Source organism: Haemorhous mexicanus, chromosome Z (genome assembly GCF_027477595.1).
Source record: "Haemorhous mexicanus isolate bHaeMex1 chromosome Z, bHaeMex1.pri, whole genome shotgun sequence".
Classification (NCBI taxonomy): Eukaryota; Metazoa; Chordata; class Aves; order Passeriformes; family Fringillidae; genus Haemorhous; species Haemorhous mexicanus.
Window position 1 is genome coordinate 33,350,471 of NC_082381.1, and position 12,506 is coordinate 33,362,976.

At 38.6% G+C, this 12,506-nt stretch overlaps 1 protein-coding gene across 4 annotated transcripts in view; it reads left to right on the forward strand.

Annotated features, from left to right (window-relative positions):
• SNX24 (sorting nexin 24) overlaps positions 1-12,506 on the forward strand; it is an 89,509-nt gene that overhangs the window by 44,380 nt on the left and 32,623 nt on the right. For 3 of the 4 annotated variants that reach the window (XR_009490272.1, XM_059873296.1, XM_059873297.1), the window contains exons 2-3: positions 1,786-1,869; positions 8,613-8,717. Coding sequence is in view for 3 of the 4 variants with exons in the window: in XM_059873296.1 (XP_059729279.1) it covers positions 1,786-1,869; positions 8,613-8,717 (189 nt within the window). In the remaining variant the exon portion in view is untranslated. The remainder of the gene's footprint in view (positions 1-1,785; positions 1,870-8,612; positions 8,718-12,506) is intronic. The other variant, XM_059873299.1, reaches the window with a different exon arrangement.

A 12,506-nucleotide genomic window follows, 5' to 3' on the forward strand; every position in this document is an offset into this window, starting at 1 on the left:
AGATTTAATATCAAGTAAATACAAAACTGTTCCAACACCTTAGCTAGAGACCCATGATCACTTTTCATTTAACTGCTTTCATATTTTGTTATCCATTCTTTCTAACAAGTTATCCTTAAAACTTCTTTGTTCTTGTGCAATCCAAAACAAATTGTTCCTTGCAGAACTATTTCTTTTGTGTAGTGTGTAGAATATGAAATATAAATAATATTTTCCTCTCATTTAATGAGTATGTTAAGACTTAACTAAAGGAAAATGTCTACATTGATTTTCTTTTGCATATGATTATCTTTACAACTCTGAACCTAAAGTTGTAGGATTGCCTTGGAGTTTTCTCATGTGTGGAGAAAAATTGTTTAATAGCCACTGGCTGTCCTTCCAAAGTAGTCCAAATAGAAGGGGAGGGCAGGAAATCAATGCACCCAAATAAGATCATCTGCTTGTACTGTTAGGACAGAGATATAGTCCTCTTCAAAGATGTAGAATGTAGCACAGGTTATTACAGCAACCCAAACGAATTTTGGTAGTGTAAATATTGGTGGGAAATTACTATGGTCCTATCCATACTACATTCAAACAAAGGTAAAGGCGTTTCAGTCTGGATTAAATAAAATGCTGCCTGTTTTTAATGTTGTTAGGCTAGCCAGTGAAAACCATTGCATTTTGACCCGTTGGAAAGGCAGGTTCTAGTGGACAATAGAAAGTGTTTATCCAGTATGGTATGTCAGTGTTTGCTCTGATCAATGCTAGCTGGGCATGTTGTGACAGAAAACCCTTTTTTCTGCATTCAGGCATAAACACTGTTTGCAAATTCATTTCAAAGAACATTTTATTTGGCTGAGTTTTGGGTTGTGATGTGATCATCTGTGCTGAACATTGTTTCTCATTGTTCTGAAAATAATTATTTCCAGCATTTTTGGGGCAAAACAGAAAACAAAGAACTCCTAGATAGAACAGGCACCTTTTCTGTATTACTTCCCTGCTGATTTTGTCTTCATTTAATAGACCATATTTTCTTGAGTACCTCAAAATATTTCTCGTCACTTGCCCTCAAAACTGACCTCCTGACCTGAGAATCAAGAAAATGTCATGTTAGTGACTACTAATTAGTGGATCCAGAGAGTTGCTTCTCCTGGCCTTTCAACCTTCCAGAGGCAGCAACAAAAGCTGTCACATGTATCATACAAAGAAAACAAGCATTTGCCATGTGTGCGTTTTGTTTTGTTTTTTCATAGAGGATACATAGCACAAGTTCAATTGAGACTAGAGATGATTTTGTAGGTTAGGAGGAAATTAGCCTAGAATATAGTGCCTGCATTTATTTCTCTATTTCCATGCATAACATAATGCATCTATTGTCCAGCTCTTATTGGACATGTGTGAATGTATTAGTACACCGCATTGTAAGAAGAGGAAAAGAATTAAACTCTATTTCTTTTCTCCCTGTTTTTCTTTTTCTGTCCCTACCATTATTTTTTATTTTGATTAGGCCAAAGGATATTTCATCTTTCTGAAAGAAGATATTTTAATGCTTAGTTTTTAATGTAAAGAATATAGTCCGTGCTTAAGCTGGTTTTTTATATGTTTGTTGAAAGGACAGGTTAACAGAACATTCAGCCATATTTACCATTAATCACTGTTGTACTTCTGCAACTCATGAGACACTTTGGGTTTTTTCAGACTACTTAGAAGAATGACTGTGGTAAAATTCGCAGTCACAGCCATGTCACTGAACTGTTTTGTGCAAGTAACATTGCCCTCTTTTTTATTATTTATAATTTTCAGGTCTTTAAAATAGAAGTGCTGGTGAGTGGAAGGAAACATTTTGTGGAGAAGAGGTATAGTGAATTCCATGCACTTCATAAAAAGGTACTGATCTTTTTCTTTATAATATGTTGCTTTGTTTTGCCTCAGTGATGTTTTCCTCTCTCTTGTAATTGTGGTTTTCCTCTCTCTTCTACATGGTTTATCATAAATACATCCTGTGATTCATGCCTCTGGAAATTAATTCCTAACTAACTCAATTTCTTCTTTGTTTTGTAGAAGGGAGTGATGATTTTTCACATGTTACTAAGTCTCCTTTTCTTTTGTATTATTGTTTACATGCTGTATGGCTAAAATGCTGTCTGTAGTATGTTTTTGTCTTCTTGTAAAGTCACAAAATAAGTCCCATGCCAACCACAAATAGAGTGTGTTTTTTCCCAGTTAGGCAAATAATTTGTTAGTTCTATACATTTTATTGTTAACCTGCCATATGTAAAGATGAGGAAACAGCTTTTGTACATGAGAAAACCAGACACGAAAATGACTGAGTAAAGCATCTCAATTAATGTAAGATAAAATATCTGCTAAGCCTGTCTACTGAATCATCTTAGTAACATATATAAGGGAGCTCGGTGCTTTCAAGGCTGGTTATCCACTAATACTTCTTTAAATTGCCTTGACCATTGTTAAAGTATGAATTTTTCTCTCCAAGCTGAACTGAAAGGCTGCTGTGCAGTTTTGCTGCTGAAAGGCAAGCTTTATTTTTTTTCTCTACTTTATGGAGGCCAGGTATTGTGAAGGAGAATTCTAGAGGAGCGTTGCAGCCCATTGCCAGCAGTGGGACTGTTCTGAAGAACTTCAGTCCGAGGATTTGGGTCAACTACATATCTCTTGATTTGTAGGCCTGAGTGGCAGTAGAGTGTGGGCACAGTCAGCTACTTTGACTGATGCTGCTTGCCTTCATTGTGGAAAAGCTTCCTCTGCAAACAACAGACACCAGCATGGGTATTTAGAGCTCCGGCCAGTGCAGCGTCAGAGGAGTTTATTTCCACCAGTATGTTTGCTGGTGGTCCTGAATTAGCTCAGGAAAAAAGCATTAACCTGAGGATGATTTTGCCAGCCTTGTAAGGTGTATAGGTTTAAGCAAACTTGTCTGAGCAAATGGCAACTATTGACCCATCAAAATCTAAAGACAAGACCTATTTGCTTTGCTGCACCATAATTAAGATGTGCTAGTACTTCTTGTCTATTTGCTTCTTGCCTCAGTAATGGTATCATCTGCCATTTATTAATACACATTTCCTTGTTTATTGTTTTGCTACAGATATGTCTCAGATATTGTCATCCTTTTGTTCATATTAAATATGAAACCAAATAAGGAACAGTGTCAGAAACAGTAAAATAACTCACTCACACACCACTAAGCCTTGCGATATATGAGTGCTTTGTTTTACAGATGAAAATAATTCTGCAGTGGAAGGTAAAGCAGATGAATAGAATTTATACAGTGAAATAGGCTACGAAACATTAGGAGGGAAAAACCAGGATTTATATCCTTAAAATGCGCCCTATCCAAGCAGGCAATCTCCCACTGTAAGAATAATATAATATTGTATAATGCAATGTAGTACAGAATTAGAATTAGAAATATAATTGAATATTTTCAGTTGGAAAATATGTACAACAATTACATAGTCTAACTGCCTAAGCAATGCAGGGATGTCCAGAAGTTACAGCATTATATTAAGGGCATTGTTCAAATGTCCTTTACAGGCTTGGGACATCCTCCACGTCTTGAAGAAGCCTGTTTCAGTGTTTGATCACCCTCTTGGTAAAGAGGTGATAAAACAAATGTTTCCTGATGTTACTCTGAACCTCGCCTGGCACAGCTATAAGCTATTCTCACATGTCCTGTTATTGGATTCCAGGGAGAAATGCTGAGCACCTCCCACTCCACTTCCCCTCCTCAGGAAGTAAAGACATCACCCCTCATCATACTCTTTTTCCAAACTAAGCAAACTCAGTGTCCTCAGCCACTTGGCATCTATCTGCTGAGCGCCTACAGGTGGGTCCTTTGCAAGCAAAGGAGAAGAAAAGCCAACCCCAAGGCTGGATATGGAAAAGGGAGAAAAAAGTCTGTGGTTGTGGGCAGAAGCCTTTCTCAGGCTGCTCACTATCTGGGCAGCTGCCGCATGTGCACCTGTCCCTTCGCAGGGGCAGGACTTTATACTTCCCCTTCTTGGGCTCCTGCTGTGGCAGGATATGACTCTGGCAGGATGTAGAGAGCAGCACCAAATTGTGACTCCAGGCAAGAGGAGAGATTTGGGCTCCACTGTAGGAAGGCTGCACCAGGCAGTGCTGGCTGGTAGGAGAGCAGAGCCCAGGAACATGGAGCAGAAGGTACAGAGAAGAGGAAACAGGCCTGGGGTGATGAGCAGTGGGTCGTGGGCTGGCTCTGGTGACCCCCATCTGGGAACATCTGTCCCAGGATCAGCTGGACAGTGCTTGCACGTAGAGGAACAACGATACAGTACCTGATACAAGTAGAAGGAGCCATCAGGATTAACATTCCATCCTACCTAGCAAAAAAGAGTGAGGACAGAATCTATACTGTTAATAACACAGAGACTTTTCCTATAGATTTGTGCATTTATTTTATTTCAAGAGTTGAGGCTGAGAGCTTTTGAGGGCTGGCACATGCCACAGCTGATGCCCAGTCCTGCTTTAGCTGTGTTCCAAGGCACCTTCCAGCATCACTGATGTGGTGCTTGGCTCTTGTTTGCTAGAGGGGCCTTGGAGGTCTCTTTCCCTTCTCTTTAGGAGTTGCTGTGACCCTTCAGGCGAGCATTTATTGTGCCATTTGGAAGTGGCAGCCCTGGGCACAGCCTTCCTCGAGTCAACCTGGGGCTCTTCTTGCTCCGTAGAATGGCAATGGGAGCCAAGGGGGGGCTGCCAGGATCACCACCAACAGCAGTGGAGGAGGTGGCCTTTCTGCTGCTGCATTGCACAGTGACACGTGCACACTGCTGCATGATTGTCACTATGCAGTTTTGGAGGGACACCCCCAGCATCCAACCCAGGAGCTCTGCATTCATCTGTGTTTGGTTGGGATGGTTGTGATGGTGTCTTCTGCCATGGCTCATCCAACATTGTTGCCAAATAACTTCATCCCCTGATGGATCCATGGTTTCAGTGTCTGGAGGAGCATAGCATGGTTCTGAAAGCAGTCAATGAGCACAGAGAGGCTGGATGCCACCCACAGGACACCTGAGCACTCCTTTTCGAAGCCCACCTTTGTCGTGATCCAGGATGATGGCAGTCCTGGGAGCTGGATGTCCCAGAGCCACACCCCACAGGTGGATGACTAATGTCAAAGGGGACGTGGTGACATGCTTCAAGCAGTCATCGTCCAGCTGAAATGATTTTGCAAGACTGACTGTATCCTCCTCTTGCAGAGGGGGTACTTGGGCTTGTCCTCAGCCCATCGCAGGATGGACAGGTAGCAGAACTGGTAGAGGGTCCACATCACATAACTGGCATCATTCTCCCAGCTGGCCAGAGAGATGGGACAGCAGGTCCAACTTCACTGTAATTTCTGGAGCTGCACAATTACTCCACATGAAAGTCGGGGATGACTGCAGTCTCACTCTCAGATTTGTCTTCTTGTACACCATTTTCACTGCAATAACTCCTTTTGCAGAGATTTCTTATAACACCAGAAACAACATAAATGATGCCCCCTTTCTCTGCAGAAATAGCAGCAAAATAAACAAGTGTGAAAAACTTGTTAGATATTCTAACCAGGCACTTTGTGCCACTTTTCACTTTGTTTTGTTTTCTTATTCACTTGCTGTTTATATTACTCTGCAAATGAATAGAGACTTTCCCTTATTTGTTCCCTGCACAGATGCAAAACATATAGCATATTTTGGCAACAATATACCTTTTCAATAAGTCTTAGTTTTTGAAGTGGTAAAAATTTTGTTAGTATTGTTGAACAGCTCATACTCTGAACCTTAGTGCTTTCAGTGTTACAGAAATCCTAGAGAAAGTGTTTACATCAGTTCGCTATCAGCATGCTAACATGGTATTTATCTTCCTCTCTTCCCTTTAATTTAAGATGTATGTTTCATTCTAAATTCCTGTGAGTACATAGTAATTGGGAAGGTCTCTTTAGACTTGCTGCATATTCAAGGTGCCCTTAGTGTTGGAGATGTCTGTAGATAGGAGAAACAGTTTCTGTAGAGAACACCTGTGGCAGAAAATGGACATAGAGTGTGATGAGGAGATTGTGCCTTTTGCTGGAGAACAGCATGCCTCCCTGGCATTGTGGGGAGGAAGGAGGACTGTTGCTCATAGAAGACATGATTCATTCATCAGAACGCCAATCAATGCTTTGATTAATTATATTTTTTAAACAAAGCTGTTTCCAAGAACATGTCTGCATTTCTGTCTTGGGTTCAATCTTTCATAGATTCCAGTTGTATAAGAGAGTAAAGCCCCACTTCCTGTGTAATCTGGCTGTAGTGGAAAAGGTTTAAAATATTTTCGAGACTTCCATGTTACACCAGGAGTACAATTTATTCTTTTCACAGAAATGACCCACAGATGTTGGCTTCTATGAAATAATTTGCATAGACCATTATGCTTTGCCCTGATTATGAACAACAAACCTTGCCTGTCAGGCTATGTACCATTCCCATTACAGTATTATATATGTCTGAACAAAATTTTTATTATTCTCGTTTGAAATTTTTTAAGCAAGAATTAAATTATTTCTAGGTGTATAACATAGTTTAAAATACAACCATTTGTTCATATTTATTCCCAAGTATCTTTTTATACTTCTTTCCCTATATGTTTATAAATATTGGTAGTTATTTTTAAATACAATTATGCTACAAGGTCACAATGTTAAAACCACTGCAGTGAAATTTGCAAAAATCTGAAGTGTAAAACATCTTTTTTTGCAAGTTGTCTATAATTTTAGAATAACTAGTGTATGCTCTACATCATAGTGTCTTTTCACAATTGGACAAATAACTCTTTATTTGATAATGTTCACCATCTTTAAGTCTTTTAGGAAGTAGAGACTACGTGTGTCAGTAGGCGTTAGGTCAGTGTTACAGACAGGAAGGTACTGTGGGCAGTAATAGTCCTCAGATAAATATATTTTGTTTTGTGTTGGGACTAGTCTGAAGCAATACAGCTAATGCATACGTAGTTTTGCTTAATATTCCTTGACACTGTTATAATTATTTATAGCAATATATATGACCAGATTATTATGAGCATAAGAAAATGGGCTTTTAATATATCTTTTTTATATCTGTATAATGTTGGCTTTATACTTACAACCAGTATCTGTGCCAGCACATTAAATAGTTGGGGTTTGGATGTTTTATATGTAACAGGGCCACAGAGCACAAGGGGATTGTTAATCATCAGCCTGGTTACCAGCCACAGAGTATTTATCTTGTATGCAGCTAGGTCTTGGTGGACACTTGTATAGTTTCAGATTTGTCTGCACTGATCTGGAGCGTTCTCCTCATTTGTTGCTCACTTGCAGGTGCCGTCATAGTTCACAGCAGCAGTGACCGTAGTTTCTTCAACATCCCCAATCAATTTAGAGGGAAAAACAGGGGGTTGTATTCTGTTTTTAAGATCAGTTAGTAAACGTAGCTGGGTTTGGAGTTTTATTTTCAAGTTGTTTTTCTCACTTCACATTTAATTGTAATTTAGCACTGCTAAGAAATAAGGAAGTTGCAAAATGTTTCCAGAGCAATTGAGGTTTCCTGGCTGCAGCTTCAGTACTTGTGATTGCAGAGACGTTGATATGTTGCCACTGCTTTTTCCTATAGTGACATCCCAGCAAGCTCAAAGATGAAATGTAAATTCTCAGTCTCCCATGGGTATGCATGTCAAAGTCAATTTTGAGTTTCTTTCCTTGCATTCTTTGCTTCACATTTACTCAGAGGCAATATCCAACAGAAAGAATGCCACCTTCCATTAAAATGCAATGGAGTCTATTTCAGTTATTATTTTTGCTCTGTAGTTTTGAGGAAAACATTAATGTTTTCAGATTTTTAAAAACTAGGTTGCTACAGCAAGAGAATTTTCAGTATTGCCAGGTTGCATGTTTTTTGTCTATCTATATACAATCATATGTATACATATATAAATATATATATATGTATGTGTGTATGTGTGTGTGTGTGTATAGATCTATATAGATACACGTTATGTATAGTTCTCTGTAGATACATGTGTAAGGTTTCCTGTGGGAATCTTTAGAGGAATAGATTTGGAGCTCTCTTTGAAATATAATCAGTGACAATCTTGCTGTTTCTCTGTGTAAGCTATTAAACACAGACTGTCAATCTGTTGGTACACTTTGAGAGCACCAATATTTCACTCTCTTGATTGCCAGTTCTCTAGAGAAATGGTTAACACTCCTCCCTGTACTTTTCACACCTGTTCATAATTGCCTAGGTCTGGAATTAAAAGCCATCATCATGCCTTCACTGTGCTTAGCAAGGTAATTTCTGGGTATGTTGTGGTAGTGTTGTGAGGTATTGTGCCAGGTAGACTGATGGGAAAATCCAATTTCAAATATTCTCATGTAGTGGTTGCCATTTTATTTTCAGGCTATTAGTCACAAAAACTTCTTAGTAGGATTCCTCTTTACTGTCCAGGGCAACTGGATGTGAAGATTTTTAACCACATTCTGTAGGTATGACAGCTGTTATTATTTCAGGGAGATGATTGTAACTTCATTTCCATGCTGTTGTCCTTAATACATAGTTTTTTATGCCCTTTTTTTTTTTTTTTTTTTTTATCCCTTGCAGCTCAAAAAGTTCATAAGAACACCAGAGATCCCTTCAAAACACGTGAGAAACTGGGTCCCCAAGGTCCTGGAGCAGCGACGACAAGGCTTGGAGTTGTACTTGCAGGTGTGTCTCCTTGCAGCCTGCTGAAAGTTAAAGCAGCATCTATTTCCACAGCATTAGATGTATGAGGTGTGGCGTTTTACTGATAGGCAATTTTAGAGGTGGGAAGTGATCTGTACACTTACCAGCAGCAGTGATTTCTGTTCACTTAGCAGAACTACCAGCTAGAAATCCAGGCTATTTTGCATTTTTTTTTCCTGATTTTTCCAAAGACTGCTCATTGACTTTGGTGAAGCTTCATTTTCTTCTGCATAAAATGGGCAAAATAATGTTATTCTTTACAAAGTTGTTCTGACTATACCAATCAAAAGTGTTGCAGAAAAACTATAAGGAGGTTTTATTTAGCTCACCTGTATTTAGACTGACTACAGAAGCATCAGCTCATCAAATTTTTATCACTCTGCTATACATGCCTGTATATGAATTGTTTCTCTAGCTGAAATAGGCTCCTGTCATCTCATATTAATCTCAGTTGGTTTGGACATTTGCCTTAAGTCTTAGGTTCTACCTAGATGGATCATGATTTTGATAAAGACAATAAAAAGGAGTCTTCAGAAAGGATGCGGTTGTATAGATGTCTAAATATATCAGGAATATATCCCATTCATTTTTAATAAATGGAATTTTTATTGTCACTATGATTGCTTTAAAAATGTCCTGTGGTGTATGTTCACAGCTGTTTCTCTGGTGGGAAAGCCAGACAGATGAAGGTGTTCCTCTAAACATGTTCCCAGTTCACTGCTACACTAGTACTGTTTTACTGAAGGGGTTCGTAGAAATAATGTGTCAAAACATAATTGTTTTGGGAGGAAGGCAAGAATAAGAGTCTTCTATTTTTCACATCAGCCTCATGCAGTGAATTTTTGGTTTTTCTGATTTCCATACAACTTACTTTTGGACATAATCACTAACATGTACCAGTTAGTCTTAAGCAGCTGATTTCATTAAAATGATAGAGAGGTAATCTGGTTATCACTTTTAATTGCTGATAAACTGTAAAAGAACATCTCCCCCTACTGGAAGAGTTAATCAGTTCTTATTCTTTTGCAGTCTTGCATGTTTAATTAACTCTTCCTCTATTCTATTGCTGTTGACTGTCATAGGAACATGCAATTGTTTAGGTTGAAAGGGACTGCTGGGCATCATCTGTTTAAAAACATTACAAGCCTCTAAGTTATATCCATACTAATGTGCATACTAATTTAAACAAGAAGAAAAGTTGTTAATACTTTTGTCAAAGTAATTAATTTCTGTGTCCACTAGTAGAAAGCAGAATTAATCAGCAGCGAAAATTTAACTTATAAGATAATTAGAGCCTGGTTCTAGTCAATAAAAATTTTGTAGTAAGGCACTTCAGTTATGAGACGTTTTTTAATAGTGCCAAGCATTTGCCAAAGCACAGTGTAGAAATATACTACAATTTCAGAAGACTTGATCAGTTTTTTATTTAACACCATGTATGTAAAATATTGCAAACATGTTTTCAGGTGCTACTACTGACAGTTTATCTGTAGGAGTTGTTTGGCTACTACTGTCACTAGTCAGTGCTGGTGCTTGTAGCCAGGCATTTGTGCAGCAGACAAACTTTTATGGGGACATGCCAGTCATTAATTGTTTTGAATATTGGCATGAAATGACGGTAATAGAATCACTCTCTGCTAAGTAATAAAGAAAGCAAGACATTCCCCTGACTAAGACAAAAGGTGTTGCAGTTGCCAGGACCTTGTTACTTTTTGTGACCTTTTCATGATGAAGCCGCCCTTTTAAATGCTTTCAGCATAGGTTGTTTGTTTCTTGGAGTGGATGGACAGGAGCTCAGAAACATTTCATTATATCTTTCTGAAGAGCAGCAAAATTACAAATAAACGAAGTATTATTAAATGGTGAGCTACAAAGAGTATTTTTTTATTATTTTTAATGTATATATAGCCATTGGCAGCTAATTGTCATAAGACTGCTTATTTTACTTCTGTTTTTGAAAGGTTGGGTCAGGACTTTTTCTTGTTATAGTAGATTAATTTTAATAGAATTTTGAAAGAGTTATTTATCTACCCTGTTTTTAAGTAAGTCTTTCATATTTTACAAGTTTGACTGGAATGTGCTACTTTTTTTTTTTATACTGTGAAACAATTGACTAGAGCACTAATATGCTTAGTAATTCAGCTGCATGTATAATAATATTTACAGAGTCCTTGTGAATACTGAGAACAATCAACTGACTGACAAGAGGAAAGAAGGATTATGTTTAATTTATTAATGAGGAAACAGATGCAAAGATAAGTGAATGACAGATTGTGGCCCCAAACATTCAAGCAAATTAGTAGGAAGAAATAAGCTATTGCTACTCTGTTTGTCATGGTAAATATCTCTGTGCATGAGCTTAAACTACAGCACAAAGCACTTAAGCTGAGCTGATTTAGGCTTTGCTAAATAAGAAGATCTCAGAATAAACTGAATTGGAAGGGACCCACAAGAATCATTGAGTTCAACTCTTGGCCCTGCACAGCAGAGCCCCAAGAGTCACACCATGTGCCCAAGAGCATTGTCCAAACACTTCTTGATCTCTGTCAGGCTGGTGCTGTGACCACTGCCCTGGGGAGCCTATTGAATCCCCAGTGACACTCTGGGTGAAGAACTTTTCCTGATATCCAGCCTAAATCTCCTTTGACACAAATTCAGGCCATTCCCTTGGGTCCTGTCACTGGTCACCACAGAGAAGAGATCAATGCCTTCTCTTCCCCCTCCCCTCCTGAGGATGTTGAAAACGAGGCCTCCCCTTGGTCTCCTTAGAATCTCAAAACACCTGTAGAAGAGCACTCAACCAGCTTTTACTACCTTGTAGAAGAACACTCAACCAGCTTTTACTACCTTGTAGAAGAACACTCAACCAGCTTTTACTACCTTGTGGTGGCCATCGACTAGGTAAATTTGTAGTTACTGACTTGTATATCTGAGCTTGTAGCTTGCAGTACAGCAGAGATGAGAATCCAGGTGGTTTTGATTTTAAATTTGTAAAATAAATCACTGGGTTACACTATTGCTCACAAAAATCTCTCTCGATAGTAGTTGTAGTATGCAGTGAGATTTGGACTTAATATTTATTTATGGTTAGAAATATCTTCTCTTGATGAGCTTCATGAGGAGCTTTGTGTTGAAGAAAGGTAGAAGATAAGGTTTTTAAGCAGCTGGTTGTATAAGGCACCTATGATTTTAGAAGGGCTGCTAAAAGGATCTGCCCTGAAAGCCTGTGACTCCTCATAGTAGTAAGTGTAGATAAATGTATTTGCTTTAAGGTACCACAAGGTGAAGGTAAGTGTGGAAGATGATGAAGCAGGCTGATAAATCAGCATTGTAGCTTCTGGATGGTGTTTGTTTGGTTTGGTTTTTTTCATTCACTGTCCAGTCTTGGACTGACTGTTATCACAAAGCAATACAGAAATATAATTTGGTTTGTATGTGTATTTAAACAAGATATAAATCACTTGAAAACTCCCTCTTCCACAGTTTTTACTGTGTCTAAGTTCAGTAAGTCATTTTGTAGATGGACCAAGTGAACAGGTAGTTGGGGTCTTTCTTTGAACGTTGAGGGGTGACACTGGAGGGACCATATCTAACTGGCTGTCAGAGCAGCTGCAGCTGCTTTGAATCAGATCAGTATTTGTTACAAATACATTTTATATGATATACTATTGGAGGAGCAGTTTTTACAGAGGTTATTTCCTGTGAATTGGTAATGGGGAAGAATTTGATCTAGCCACCTGCTCATTTGGAGTTAGGTCATATCCTTGTCCC